The following is a 15,983-nucleotide window of genomic DNA, read 5'->3' as shown; positions in this document are numbered from 1 at the left end:
AATAACCCACCTTTTAATGCAATGAGGACACACACACACACACACACACACACACACACACATTCCCTTGTCTCTAACAAATCTTTTCTAAAGAAGATGGAAAAGCCACTCATAAACCGAGTCATAAATGAGAACATGGAACAGCTGATTCCAGGATATCCTACCCACTGCTGCAGAAAGGTTAACAACTCCACAAGAGGACAAGAAGTGGAATATTTTGTTTTATTTTTCTTTAGCCTAATTGGCTAAAGGCCAATTTAGGCATAATGAACTAAAGAACAAAAAGTTTGGGGCTTTAGCCTTAAACAAAAGGGAACATTTGCCTAGACATGTCCACAAAGCCCTTAGGGTGTAGGTCTAAAATTGTAATGGGGGAGTGAGGTAAATTTATTCCATTCTTCATTTATAAAATTTGTATTCTGCTTCTAATAGATAAAATAACATCTAAGTCTTTTTTTTTTTTTTTTACACACAATATAATTGGAGGGGCATCAATACAGATTCAAAGAAGAACAGCCTTCACATCAGACTTTAAAAAAAACTATATAAAAGCAGAGTAAAACTATATACCACAGACAAAACTAAGCACTTCACAGAAAAATTAATAAAGAACATTAAAAATTTGGAATCACGGTCTCCAGGAACACTTGTGTCATTTATTGGACAAGGATTTGGACTACGTAGACCATATTCAAAGTCTACTTGAGTGTCCCTACATCCAGTCCAAAATTTTGGTCACACCAGCTCTCTCCTATGAATCCTGTAGCTTTCCTTCCTTTGGTAGGCTCCAAAACTTGCATTTCAAAACACTCTTACTCTGAATATACCTGAGAATTTCAACCACTCTGGTGCAATGGGCAGAGGACTGGTAATCGAATGGAAATCCATATTTGAACGGAAGCCCCCTATTTGAATTCCTGCTCAAAGAGCTCACTGGACAAAAACTTACTCAAGTCTTCATCCTTCAGGTCAACATAGCTTACAGGGCTAAGGACTTTTTAAAAAATAAGCATTCCCTCCCCCCACATCTCCCTTTTGAAACTGCATTGCCCCCAACCACCCATCAGGGGGCATAAAAGAACTTTGTAAAGGTTCCAAACACCTAATCTCCTCCCCACAAACCTTAATAACCAACAGATTGTACTAGTCAAGCACAAGGGATGAAATGATCACATTTCTCCTGAACCAATGAAAGAAAACTCTCCTACATCACTTGCCCTAGTCATCGAGGTCCAACTTGAAGATGGCAAATGAATTTGCAGTCAAGAACAGGCAAATACAACCTTTATTTCTTCTCGTATTGCTCTTTCCCATTGACCTACCTAGTGCATGTGTTGCCTTGAAACCTAATCTGATTCCCCCACCTTCCAAATTCCTACCATTCCAAACTGCAGAAATAGCTTTCTCGAGCAATTCTCCCCATTCTAAAAAAATGCCTACACCCTAGTCTATCTACTGAAGTCGCAATAAGGAGCCCTCCTCTTTCTCCTCCTATCCAGGTTTCATGGGGAAAGCATTTGTGAAGCATGCAGATGCTTGCTTTGATCTTAATTTGTTTACTTATTTAGCTGAACAGACAGGGGTGGGGGCAACATTTTAACATGTAATCCCAGAACTATCCAAAATCTCAGATGCTTGGAGAACTATAAAAGTTAGGGTAATTTTTATTTGCCTTTGGGATGATGAGTTTTTTGGAACGAGCCCTCTTTCCCCACCCCAAGTTAAAGTGAGAATTCTCATGGATGATTTTTTAAAATAAATAAACAAAAGTATAAGGAAAAGCCTGCTGAACCACGCCAAAGGTCCACTTAGTCCAGCATCCTGTTCTCACAGTCACAAAGCAGATGTCTTCCCTTATTCACCATTTTTCTTAACTAAACTAAATAATATTGTGCTATGTGAGAAAACGAAAGCAGGTCTCTCTCTCCCCCCCCCCTTACACATGCACACACACACAAACACACACACACCCCTGGTTCAAATGTCCAAAATCTCTCATAGGGTTCTCAGCTTCTTAGGCTAGTGATTCAAATACCGTATTCTTTGCTCTATAAGACTCACTTTTTCCCTCCTAAAAAGTAATGGGAAATGTGTGTGCGTCTTATGGAGAGAATGCGGGCTGCACAGCTATCCCAGAACCCAGATCAGCAAGAGGGATCGCTGCTTTCGCTGCGCAGTGATCCATCTTGTTGTCCTGGCTTCTGAGATTCAGAATCTTTTTTTTTCTTGTTTTCCTCCTCCAAAAACTAGGTGCATCTTATGGTCTGGTGCATCTTATACAGCGAAAAATACGGTACATAAGACAGCTTACAGAGGAAGTGTGCCCCTTCCTTTCCTGGACAGGGGCCTAGCAACAATCAAATACTTATCAGAGGAATAAACCGTCTGTTACCGCAAAATAGGATCTTGTCAGTATTATGGTCTCTGCTGTTTGACATGCCGAATCTGCTTTAACCACGTGCTGTAATTGCATGGTTAGAGATATAAATATTGCATGCACCATATGCTTCATCCGAATCTCTTTATGAAATGTCTGCCTCATGGCTGCTCTAATTTACACCCACTGGCAATGACCCTCGAGGAGTCAGTAGGTCAGCCACAGATGAGGCTGCTGCAACACAGAAGCTCTTGATGTTTACAGTCGTGGTAGAGGTGGAAAGGAATGGCAAAGGGGATGCATAGGACGAATCATCATAACTGTTCTGGAACTCTCCCCCTTTCATTGGAACAGGGAGATGAGAGCAAGTGCCATTTAACAGCAGGGCTTTGATGAACCAAGGTGCTTCAGACAACGAAATGACAATATTCAAGAGTATCTCTCAGATTTCCCCACCCCTTTCCTCTGACTGAAATTCTCACCTGCCTTCCTGAACCATGCTATCAATGTATCTCCAGACTCCAAGACTACTGATCACTATCTGAAATGGCAGGGCTGTGTGCTGCAAATGAGCACAATTGACTCTGAGGTGTGAATGACAGTGCCTGGGCCCCAACCATATAGCTATTGCATTCTTCCTGAATCCTGCTGGCTGACAGTGTATACAACTGAGGACAAAGCTCACAATTCATAGAGGCTTTTCGCTCTTAACTGTGCACGCTGTAAGCAAACAGCCCCGAGGAAATGAGTTACTTACAGCAGATTAAGCAATTTGCTACAGTGTCTCAGTAAATTGCAATTGTAAGCTGTACAATGCTTTTAAATGTTCCGCGTGGAATATCCAACCAACACAAACTGTTAGTCCTGTAGCTCCAAGACAAAATGACAACTGCACTGGGGGATATACAAGTCATATTCCATGGAGTTGCTTTTGGTTTTAGTTATTAATTTGGGGTGACTCTATGAAACTATGGGCAGACCCAATGGCTGAGCTTCAGAAGTGCTTAAGTGCAAACAAATTTGCTGAGTCTAGTCCTCTGTTTGCAGGTCTTCTGTTTAACAGAGCCTTTCCAAGATTGCCAAATACCCCTTTATTGTAAAATATTTCCCCTTCTTTTTTGGGGGTGACTGCTTCAGATTCAAAAAACCCTAATGCTTCCCCCTTGTTGTTTAGTCGTGTCCGACTCTTCGTGACCCCATGGTCTTCCACTGTCTTCCACTGCCTCCCACAGCTTGGTCAAACTCATGTTCGTAGCTTCAAGAACACTGTCCAACCATCTCGTTCTCTGTCGTCCCCTTCTCCTTGCCCCCTCAATCTTCCCAACATCTGGGTCTTTTCCAGGGAATCTTCTCATGAGGTGGCCAAAGTATTGGAGCTTCAGCTTCAGGATCTGTCCTTCCAGTGAGCACTCATGGCTGATTTCCTTAAGAATGGATAGGTTTGATCTTCTTGCAGTCCATGGGACTCTCAAGAGTCTCCTCCAGTGCCAGAATTCAAAAGCATCCATTCTTCGGCGATCAGCCTTCTTTATGGTCCAGCTCTCACTTCCATACATCACTATTGGGAAAACCATAGCTTTAACTATACGGACCTTTGTCGGCAAGGTGATGTCTGTGCTTTTTAAGATGCTGTCTAGGTTTGTCATTGCTTTTCTCCCAAGAAGCAGGCGTCTCTTAATTTCGTGGCTGCTGTCACCATCTGCAGTGATCATGGAGCCCAAGAAAGTAAAATCTCTCACTGCCTCCCTTCTATTTGCCAGGAGGTGATGGGACCAGTGGTCATGATCTTAGTTTTTTTGATGCTGAGCTTCAGACCATATTTTTCCCTCTCCTCTTTCACCCTCATTAAAAGGGGTTTTAATTCCTCCTCACTTTCTGCCATCAAGGTTGTGTCATCTGCATATCTGAGGTTGTTGATATTTCTTCCGGCAATCTTAATTCCGGCTTGGGATTCGTCCAGCCCAGCCTTTTGCATGATGAATTCTGCATATAAGTTAAATAAACAGGGAGACAACACACAGCCTTGTCGTACTCCTTTCCCAATTGTGAACCAATCAGTTGTTCCATATCCAGTTCTAACTGTAGCTTCTTGTCCTACATAGAAATTTCTCAGGAGACAGATGAGGTGATCAGGCACTCCCATTACTTTAAGAACTTGCCATAGTTTGCTGTGGTCGACATAGTCAATGAAGCAGAAGTAGGTGTTTTTCTGGAACTCTCTAGCTTTCTCCATAATCCAGTGCATGTTTGCAGTTTGGTCTCTGGTTCCTCTACCCCTTCGAAATCCAGCTTGGGCATAAATAAATGATGCTATGTTTCTATTTGGCCCGCTGCAGATATAATAATTGTGCAGTGGCAGGAAACTATGCATCCCCAAAGACCATGGTTTCATTCTCAGAATGGTTGGCAGCAATTCCATCATTTTCAGAAAAGACTAAAAGGTACTAAAGAAGAGGGGAGGCAAATGTTTCACTTCTCTACATCCTGCAGAAGTTGGCCCAAGTTAAGCAATCCAAACAGTATGACACAGGGCCAGGCTTTCCTCCTTTCCTTAACAATGGTGGTGGCCTAGTCTCTGGAAATGAAATGGGGACAACAGACTAGTGATCCCTCAGTTTCTCTTTGTGAGGAGACCAACTGTGATAGTCATGCTGTGTCATGAACTGGCAGGATGACAGAGAGGAGGAAGAGGATCCTGGTGAGGGGTGTAGCCAGGACTAGGACACACCAAAGCAAGCAGGGGTTTGGGGGAGGAAGTACCGTATTTTTGGCACCATAGGACGCACCGGACAATAGGACGCACTTTGTTTTAGAGGGGGGAGAACAAGAAAAAAAAATTCTCCCCCTCTCTACCCAGCGCCCCTTCAGTGAAGCAGCAGGAGGCGCTGCACAGAGAGGGGGAGAACTTTCCCCCTCTTGTTTTCCCGCTCTAAAACAAGGTGCCTTTTAAGGTGCGTTCAGGCGGCTACCTTGGAAGCCTGGAGAGCGAGAGGGGTCGGTGTGCACTGACCCCTCTCGCTCTCCAGGCTTCAGGTTCCTTTCGACCTGTTCTTTGGGGCTGGCGGGGGGGAAGCCCACCACCAGCCCCAAAGAGCAGGTCAGGGAGCAGCGGAAAGGCGCAGTGGAGAGGCTCCTGCCATAGCTGCTTTAGCCCCGCGCGCGCTCTCCCGGCTGGGGAGGTGACGCGCGGCTATAGAGGCTCCTGCCATAGCTGCGTGTCACCTCTCCAGCTGGGAGAGGGTCGCGGGAGGCTGCTTTAGCCCCGCGCGCGCTCTCCCGGCTGGGGAGGTGACGCGCTGCTATAGAGGCTCCTGCCATAGCTGCGTGTCACCTCTCCAGCTGGGAGAGGGTCGCGGGAGGCTGCTTTAGCCCCGCGCGCGCTCTCCCGGCTGGGGAGGTGACGCGCTGCTATAGAGGCTCCTGCCATAGCTGCGTGTCACCTCTCCAGCTGGGAGAGGGTCGCGGGAGGCTGCTTTAGCCCCGCGCGCGCTCTCCCGGCTGGGGAGGTGACGCGCTGCTATAGAGGCTCCTGCCATAGCTGCGTGTCACCTCTCCAGCTGGGAGAGGGTCGCGGAAGGCTGCTTTAGCCCCGCGCGCGCTCTCCCGGCTGGGGAGGTGACGCGCTGCTATAGAGGCTCCTGCCATAGCTGCGTGTCACCTCTCCAGCTGGGAGAGGGTCGCGGGAGGCTGCTTTAGCCCCGCGCGCGCTCTCCCGGCTGGGGAGGTGACGCGCTGCTATAGAGGCTCCTGCCATAGCTGTGTGTCACCTCCCCAGCCAGGAGAGGGTCGCGGGGTGCTTCTTTAGCCCCGCGTGCGCTCTCCCGGCTGGAGAGGTGACACGGGGCTGTAGAGGTTCCTGCCATAGCCGCGCATCACCTCTCCAGCTGGGAGAGGGTCGCGGGGCTATGGTGTCTTCGCTCCATAGGACGCACACACATTTCCCCTTCATTTTTGAAGGGGAAAAAGTGTGTCCTATAGAGCGAAAAATACGGTACTCACCGGGTGATGGAGCATGTCGAGGGGGATGGGTTCAGTGCACAGGAACCAAAACAGCAAGACCCATCACCTGAGCCAGAGGAGCCTCAGGCTCCATGAACACAGTGGGCTCTGAAGCGTAGGGATGATCTAGGAAGGTCCCCAGCCCAGCTCCCTATCTGGTCAGATAGGGCTCACTAGCCCTGGGAGTATGTGTGTGATTTCTCAGCTGGAGTGAGCCTGGAACAGGCGAGGGTCACCTGCCTCATCAAGCCCAGATGCCACAATCAACAGGCAAAGTACAAAAGGGAAGCAGAGCTTGGATGTTCCAGGGAACTCTTGGAGACTATTCTTTTGTGGGACTGACCTCCATGTACCCTGACCCCTGGATTGGCTGCAGAGGTGGGAATTTGGCCTGAGTGGACTCTCGACTTGTTGGCCTGCACACTAACATCTGCTGTGGGAGTATTCACTCCAGCAGGACTTGTCTCCAGGTACCCTGTGGTTCAGGACGCTGCGACCTGGAATTGTGTCTACCAAAAAATGGACAGAACCCATCTTGTTTCTACTCAGGTCAAGCAAACCATTTAATCTATTGCATTTTACGCCAAAGCTTAGAAAGCTACACTGTCCATATCCTGTATCATATCAATCAACAATAAGAAAAGTGTTGCAAAGGGGAAATAAACACATATGCTCTAAAATACAGATAGGGAGGATCCTTTAAATGAGGGTTTACAGCTGGACAACCCTGTAGTCTGAGCTAATGCAGTTCACGTGGGTTTAGAGCCCAAAGATTTGCATCTTTCCCCTTGGCTTTTTCATGGCACTTTTATTACTCCTGGCCATCACTGGCAAATCACACATTCCGGGTGTAGAGCATCATCCACACTCTGCAGCTTCCACTTCTCAACCTCAAGGTGGGGTGGCTGCTTTCCTTTCCGCAGGGATCAGGCTCTCTTTAAATCAAATCACATAGCCAATGGGTATGTGGAAATGACCAGGAAAGTCTGTGCTTGCTCAAAAAGAGGTGTTTGGATTGAGGTGCAAAAAAAGTGGGGAAATATTGAATATTGAACACAGCAGCGGGTGCACACAACTGGATCATCAGAGACTAGAAGGCTTTTCTCACAGCTACCATACACTCAAGAGGTTGCATGAATCAATCCTATGTTAGAAGTCTTCTGCCAGCAGAAACAACCCATTAGATTTCTGTTCTCAGCTACCCCAACATTTTAAAAGATTTAATGAGAGCATTGGTCTTGTTTGCATGGAGAAAAGTACAGTGGTGCCCCGCAAGACGAATGCCCCGCAAGACGGAAAACCCGCTAGACGAAAGGGTTTTCCGTTTTTGAGCTGCTTCGCAAGACGATTTTCCCTATGGGCTTGCTTTGCAAGACGAAAACGTCTTGCGAGTGTTCCGATTTTTTTTCGCTCCCCCCCCTTTTTCTAAGCCGCTAAGCCACTAATAGCCTTTTAGCCGCTAATCCACTAAGCCTTTAATAGCCGCTAAGCCTTTAATAGCCGCTAAACCGCTAAGAGCGCTAATCCGCTAATAGGGTTGCTTCGCAAGACGAAAAAACCGCTAGACGAAGAGAATCGCGGAACGGATTAATTTCGTCTTGCGAGGCACCACTGTACCAGGTTCAATCCTTGACACTTTAAAAGAGCTGCTCTAGATCTGGAGAGCTGCTGCCAGTCAGAATGGCAGATACCAGACCAGATGAATGAAGAGTCTGGTCCTGTATAAGGCAGCTTCCTAGGCATCTACTACTATCATGGCATACGGACAGTGTTTGTAAAACCAGCCTTAAAGAACCTATTGGTTGTCACACTTGCCTGATCACAGATCAGCTCCCACTTCTTCTCGTTGTCGTACTGTCGAAGTAGCCTTGCTTTGTCAGGAGGCAAATTCATTGCATTCTGCGGAGAAAGAGAAAGCAAACATGGGTGACCACAGCGGGCTTAAGGTTTGAGAGGTCTGATGTGAACAGACCATAACAATGTGGTTGCAATTAACGTTAATTGTTTTCCTTTGAATTCTCAGTTAACAGAGTTAATCCACAGCATTCCACAAAAAAGGATGTTGAAACAAGAATTGCCAGGGAAGAGAAGTTGAAGCAAACAAGGCACTTTTTCCCTCCCCAAGGGGAATCAATTCAGACTTGATCAAGATTCAGAGGTTTCTCACGTGAACCAGAACTGGATAGAAGAGTCGCCGGTGATTCGTGGCAATTGTCTCCCCCTCCTCTGCCGCATGTGCACACATTAATTGCTGCAGCACTTGTACAACTGTATGGCCCCAGCAGCATAAATAAAGGAGTGTGGAAGGTAGAATGCTGTATTCCGTGCACATTAAGGCAGTGCAGTTACTCATTTATACTACTTCTTATTATTTATGTTTATATTGCCACCAACACACTAGGTACATAACACAACTGTTTCTGCGCACGTGCGTGCGCGCGCACACACACACACACAAACTGATCCCTCTCTATCCTCCATCCAGACCAGCGAGAAGCATTAGCAAAGTTCTAAGACACATTCCGGCCAATTAAAAACACCCTGAGGTGCGAAGTAGAATGGGGAGGGTGTGGCCTGGAAAAAGTTCAAGGGTCAAAAAGAGACACCTTGAGGACAGCATTTGGCCTGCAGGCCTGAAGTCCCCCACCCTTGATTTAAAGCAGTGTTTCCCAACCACTGTTCCGCGGCACACTAGTGTGCCGCGAGATGTTGCCTGGTGTGCCGCGAGATGTTGCCTGGAGGGAGGCGGGCGAGTCGGGCGGCGAGAAGCGGGGCAGTGACGGCGAGGAGAGGCCGCCCAGCGCGGGGCTCTCGCCGTCTGCCTGCCTGGCTGCCTGCGAGCTCGGCGGGCAGCGCCTCCGTCCGCAGCGCCCGCCTCGCGGCTCTCATTCCCTGCCCCTGCCAAAGCTCACCCAGCCAAGCCGCGCTCTCCTTCCTGCCTCGCTTTGCTGCCTCCTCCCCCCCCCCAAAGCTTGGAGGTTCCCCGGCAAGGGGGAGGGGAAAAAATTGAAACTTACACTTTCGTGCGTCCCTCCCAGCGTGACGCTGCGCGCTGATGTCACGGGGCTGTAATGGTGGTGTGCCTCGAGATTTTTTTCATCAAACAAGTGTGCCTTTGCCCAAAAAAGGTTGGGAAACACTGATTTAAAGGATACCAAAATAAAACAGAACATTTCACAATGAACGGACAGGATCCTTTGCAGGACTTAACTGAGTGGAAATTACAATTTTCCCCCTGGCAGGCCTCCAGCTGCATGGCAGGCAGATATAAAATACCGTATTTTTCGCCCTATAGGACGCACCGGCCCATAGGACGCACCTATTTTTTGAGGGGGGAAATCAAAGGAAAAAATTTGATTTCCCCCCAGGTTTGCGCAGCCATCCCCAAGCTAGAAGAGGCAGACGGAGCACTTCGTCTCCCTCTTCTGCCTTCAGGGACAGCCTCCCAAGCCTCTGTGGGGCAGCGCACTGCGCTGCCCAGCAGAGGCTTTGCGCAACCATCCCAAGCTAGAAGAGGGAGATGGAGTGCTCCGTCTCCCTCTTCTGCCTTCAGGGACAGCTTGGCCCGCTATCCCCCGAGCTTGTGGGGCTGGCGGGGGGAGAAGCAGGCTTGCTTCTCCCACCCCCAGCCTCCAGATCAGGTCGGGGAATAGGGGGATGGCGGAGCGCCGCCATCCCGCTATTCCCCGACCTGATCTGGAGGTTGTGGGGCTGGCGGGGGGGAGAAGCAGGCTTGCTTCTCCCCCCCCCCAGCCTCCAGTTCAGGTCGGGGAATAGCGGGATGGCGGCGCTTTGCCATCCCCCTATCCCGCGAGCTTGTGGGGCTGGCGGGGGGGGGGAGAAGCAGGCTTGCTTCTCCACCTGCCAGCCTCCAGTTCAGGTCGGGGAATAGCGGGATGGCGGCGCTTCGCCATCCCCCTATCCCGCGAGCTTGTGGGGCTGGCGGGGGGGAGAAGCAGGCTTGCTTCTCCCACCGCCAGCCTCCAGTTCAGGTCGGGGAATAGCGGGGTGGCGGCTCTGCGCCTCCCCGCTGTCCCCAGCTTTTGGGTGCAGGCTGCTGCCCGCAAGCCTTGCGAGCCCGCGGGACATCCCGCCGGGCTTGCAAGACTTGGGATAGCTTCCTGAAGCCTGGAGAGCGAGAGGGGTCGGTGCGCACGGACCCTTCTCGCTCTCCAGGCTTCAGCGAAAGCCTGCATTCGCCCCATAGGACGCACCCAGATTTCCCCTTCATTTTTGGAGGGGGAAAAGTGCGTCTTATAGGGCGAAAAATACGGTAAACCGCTTTGAGCTTTTATTGGAATCAAGCAGTATTTAAATGTTTTGAAATATATGCATATATAACAAACATTCCCTGCATCCATTTTGGGTAGGGTGGGCTTTATTTATCAGGGGTCAGCAAACTTTTTCAGCAGGGGGCCAGTCCACTGTCCCTCAGACCTTGTGGGGGGCCGGACTATTGGGGGGGGGATGAACGAATTCCTATGCCCCACAAATAACCCAGAGATGCATTTTAAATAAAAGCACACATTCTGCTCATGTAAAAACACGCAGATTCCCGGACCATCTGCAGTCCGGATTTAGAAGGCAATTGGGCCAGATACGGCCCCTGGGCCTTAGGTTGCCTAGCCATGATTTAACTATACTTGTAGAATCATATCATAGGATCAAAGAATTGTAGAGTTGGAAGGGACCGTGAGGGTCAACCACCTGCAATGCAGGAACTTTCCCAACTTGGGGCTCAGACCCACAACCCTGAGATTAAGAGTCTCGTGCTCTACCAACTGATCTATCCCCATTGCACTATACCTTTCAGATGTAACCTGCCCTAGGACCTCCCAGTGAAGGAAGGGTAACTCAGCATCAACATCACACGAGCAAAAGCTGTTGAATTTCTGCCTGCGGTACAGCTGTTAAGAGACACAGCAGCCCTGCCAGAAAAAGCGGCATTCCTGATACAGTACTATGTCAGGTATCAGCCAACAGCCTCCGTAATATAGTTTAAAAATATTTGTTGCAAGCAGAGCATTCATTGCAAAGTCCTGAGATGTAAGTGTAGGTAAGAATCATAATCCGTACAGAGTGAGCTTTCCTCCTCTCTTACCTAAAGGCATAAATGAAGGCCTACAGTTTAAAACCTCTCTTTTAAAAATAAACCTTGAAATGTCATTAAAATGCTAATGAAGTGCTATTCTGTTGTAACAGCAGGGCAACATTCTGATTTTTAAAATGTCACTGCATGCAAACTGAAGGAGATAATTTACATACTTGGGCTCTAATCTGTGCCCATAGTGATATGGCCCTTCTCATATAAAGGTAACACAATGAATTGGAAATGATGGCTGACAACCAGCACTAACAAAATATTTGAATAGATTGGGGGGGGGAGGTTTGTCAAAACAGGGGGAAATGGTGCTTGGCTACAGTCAATGCCTTCAGGGCAGCCTCACATCTTACGATTTCAGAAGGTAGGATCTCTCTGCTGCCACTACCAAGTACCTAACAGAACACAAGAAAATCAGTGATGTTGAACTCAATATGCGTACACTGCTATGCCACTATTTACTGTAATAAAATTAGCATGAAGCTTGTTTACATTGCAACTACTACATCAAGCAGAAGCTAACTCCCAAATTGTTCCAGGTACCTAGTAAAATACAAATGGGTAAACGAAATGCTACACAGAGTTTTGTCTATTCATAGCAATACAATTTAGTTACACGCATTGAAAGCAAATAAACAAATCATGGGCGTATCTCATTTAGGAGCTGGAAATGGGAACGAACTGGAGAGAAAATTATCAAAAGTTGTGAATGTAGAACTGCAGTCATTTCACAACAGATCCCAGGTTCCGACCTACTATTCTTTTCCACCATGTTTTGCAAGCTTCTGTGCTGGTGCTCTTGAGGAAAAGTCCCTTTCATTCAACGTTACACCTACCAGGATATCACATCATCATCATCATCATCATTATCATTATTATTATTATTATTATTATTATTATTATTATTATTATGCAATTTCTAGGGTGCTAAGTGACAAAAGGAGTAGGGTGGAGTGGGGGAAAGAACCCAAAACATTTAATCCCATTTGTAATGGCTCACTGTGACTTTCAGTGTCATGCCTTTATACCGCCAGGAGTGCAATGAGTGGCATTCCTGGAATTGCCAGAAGGTTGAAATTCCAAAGCGGAAGAATTCATGTGACTCAACAATAACTGTAAACAATTAGCTCCCTAGTACCTGTAAGACGTCTAAGTCAACATTGTGGCTACGCTTGATGTAGAGAAGCTTTGCACAACACCCTTTACAAAACTTGCCTATTGCCTCTCCCAATATCACAGCCTGGAGGGAGCACTCGTCTACATGCCTGGGGCAGTTGATATTTCTTCAGAGTGAAGTGGGGCACCAAGTACTTACAGCCCTGCTTTAGATGCTCAGCTAATAAGAAAAATTCTACCAACTGCTTCAAAAATGCGGGTTCTTTTATTACCTCTGCTTTTGAGAGCAGATCCAGGCTTGCTCTTTCTGCCTAAATCACCATTTTATTAGCATCACAATTGCAACTTTCTTCACCCTTCTGTGGAAGGCTAATTCCTTGCAATCCTACCAAGAAATCTTCACCTCTCCTTTTGCATTGTCATAAATGATTCATAGTCTACCCTGGAGATGTCTATGGTGTGACTTGTCCTCTTTCCTGTAATTACACCGCATGCTTGAGTGTGCTGGGATTGTGTAACATTTGCTAGTCATGCTGTACTGTGTTGCAATCACCTCCTCCAACTGAAAGATAACCTGGCTGCAGTTCACAGAGCCCTGCTTCACTCAACACAACCCGCAGCAAAGTGAATGGATGAGGCAACAGCCTCCTTTTGACTGTACCTTCTCAGACTCAAAAAATAGTTCAATCTTGGGCTTGGCGGTCTCTGATCCTGAGGCTCAGAGGCATGGCCACTCTGGGTTACAGGATCACCACATGCATTAATTTTGTTTAGATGTGTTTACACCTGCACATGTAAAACATAGACAGGGTCTATGTGTGCTGCAAAGCAGGTATACCTGCAGCTACCTGGTGATTGTACTTGGTGACAAACCCAGGTTTGCACCTCTATAGACAGAGTCTACAGAATAAGTGAAACACATCTGAAGCTGCAGTTCTAAGCACATATTCTTAGGGATTTACTTCCAGTTATTGCTTGGAATCACCCTGTAAGTTTCACTGTCTTGTTTTGCAAGCTTCTGTGCCAGGGATGGAATGTTGTTGGACTGTTGGCTGGGGCTGATGGAAGTTGTGAGTCCAGAAACCACAGGAAGACCATATCTGTTCACAAGAAAATGTCTCCTCCACTCAACATTACAACTGCAGAATGTCACTTCAGAGACTGACCTCATTCTAGGGTCCGCCTACCAGCCAGGTTTTCCCGCAAGCAGAGAAAACTCAACACAGTTGGTTTCCCCTTCCAATTCTCCTACTTTCAAAATGGAACTAGCAGGTCAAAATGGAACTGCATCAGAAATACAGCCTATCTGTCACAACTTCCAGGACCTTCCCTGTCCTATGATCTAGTTACATTCTAGGCAGGAAACATTAGCATTCCTAACTCTCACCTGCCTTTTTGCAGAATTGCTCATTCTATCACCCCAGCAAGTGACTCATTTCTTCTCTCTGGTGCTTTCCACTTTCCTGTGCAAGGATATTCCTTGGCTTTTTTCCCTCTCTTGCAAATGTTTTCCCTTCAGGCCACTGTTCTTGTTCTACCTTGTTTTGAAATCACAAATATGCCTTTTTTCTCCATTCCAACTGCTAACCTACACGACAGATGCAAGACTGGAACAATAGCAATGCAAGCCTCCTTTACATATCTCTTCCCACCCACTTCTTTTCCATCGCTTTCTTTTGCTCTTGGTGTATTTTAAAAAAACAAAAAACCTGGAGTTCTTTTATGTGTATGTTTTTGCTGAGAGGCCTTCTTTTAATCCTTCCTAGTGGAGGAGAATCTAAATTGCATTCCAAGACTATACAAAGATCCAGGGTTATGTAAAACATTGCTATTGGCAACCCACCCGCTAAATCACCTTGAACTGTGATCTTAGGAGCGGTACAAGGCTAGGAAGAGAGTTTCGTCTCAGAACTCAGTCAAATCTGCAGCTTAGAAATGCTATGAAGTTCAAGACGATTCAGAATCACTGACATATACTTTTCATGTCACTTTCTGTTGACACCAAAACAAAATTATGATGGGGTTCAGGCCACATAAGAATTATCTCCTCCTCCTATGACTCTAGTAAATTCATATTTAAAAAACAACAACGCACACACAGTGAAGTTGACACTTATACGAAAAGTATGCATAATATAGCCATATTCTTTTTTTCACATTTTGACTTGAAATGAGGAACTTTACAACTGCTTCCAGATTCTTTCTGGGCAATGGCTATTTTTAAACATCCATACATTATCATTAGCTCCCTAGATTTAATTTGTGACAATTCCATTTGCATGCATCCAAAAATAACACGAGCTTCCCCAAGAAATATGTTAGCTTCTGTTCTGGTGAATCATATTGCTGTCACATGCCTGGTCATCTTTAATGGGGATAGCAGCTTAATTCCTACATAGTAGTACAGTACCTTGCATGAAGGAATTTTGTAATGAGTGAAACAGCTCTTCATATTTTATAGTTCCAGCGTGAAACAGTTCCCCCTCCCTCACCTCATACCCCTACCAAATTGCCAGAGGGCAGGAGAATTCCCAGAACAGCACACAGGAGAAGAATGTTCCATCGGGCAAACAAAAATTATGACAAAGTTTCCTTACAAGCAGTTAATAACTACTTTTCCCTGATGTAATTTACATGTATATAGTTCATGTCTTATTATCCCAACTTTTCTGTCATGCTAACCAAGTAGCTCAGCATACACACACACACACACACACACACACACACACACACACACACATTATAATATAATTTAATTTTTGCCTCTGATAGTTCCCCTTTTTTAACTTCTGAAAGAATCCAAGAGTTGTGTGTGATCGCAATAGCAATAGTAGATTTAATAGCCTTTTGGCTTGTACCTAAAGGGAGCAAAATTCCATAAGAGATTGGATTTTCTTGCTGTTAAAAAAACAACAACTCCAAGGAAGACAGATCTACAGGTGCTGCATCTCCCAACTCTATTGGAAAATCATCCTGCAAACATTGTCCTGTTTGAGGTAACTTAAAATGACATGTTTGCCATATCCTTTATGGAATTGTGGATGCCCTAGTTGCAGTCACTTTTAAACAGAAAAAAGTGCAATATTAAAAAGCTATCTGAGGAACTTTTTACTCCTGATCTAAGCAGCTATGCACAGAGCATAGAATTAGGAGTGCCAAACTTTGCTAAGGGAGGTAGAATTTGGAGTCCGGACAGCTGCTTTTCGTGTTCTCACCTCTTCATCACCCGTGATGACATGTTGCATTTACACACTGATAGAGAACAATAAAAAGCTTACCGGATGCTTAGTTGTGCAGGATGTGGCCAGGATTAAAGAAGGAATGTTTGGTCTGACTTTGGAATGTAGCCATCATATAATAATAGGTTACTAGATTGTGTCTGCTCATTCT

General features: G+C 46.4%; 1 protein-coding gene across 7 annotated transcripts in view; it reads right to left on the bottom strand.

Moving 5' to 3' along the window:
• The window catches only part of FMNL2 (formin like 2), a 210,577-nt gene that overhangs the window by 78,458 nt on the left and 116,136 nt on the right, over window positions 1-15,983 (bottom strand). For all 7 annotated transcript variants that reach the window (XM_081187400.1, XM_081187398.1, XM_081187402.1 and 4 more), the window contains exon 2: window positions 8,192-8,275. In XM_081187400.1, the coding sequence (XP_081043526.1) occupies window positions 8,192-8,275 (84 nt within the window). The remainder of the gene's footprint in view (window positions 1-8,191; window positions 8,276-15,983) is intronic.

The sequence above is a fragment of the Podarcis bocagei genome (genome assembly GCF_964188305.1).
Source record: "Podarcis bocagei genome assembly, chromosome: 1".
NCBI lineage: Eukaryota > Metazoa > Chordata > Lepidosauria > Squamata > Lacertidae > Podarcis > Podarcis bocagei.
Note: the sequence above shows the minus strand (reverse complement) of the source record. Positions and strands in the feature narration are given on the sequence as shown.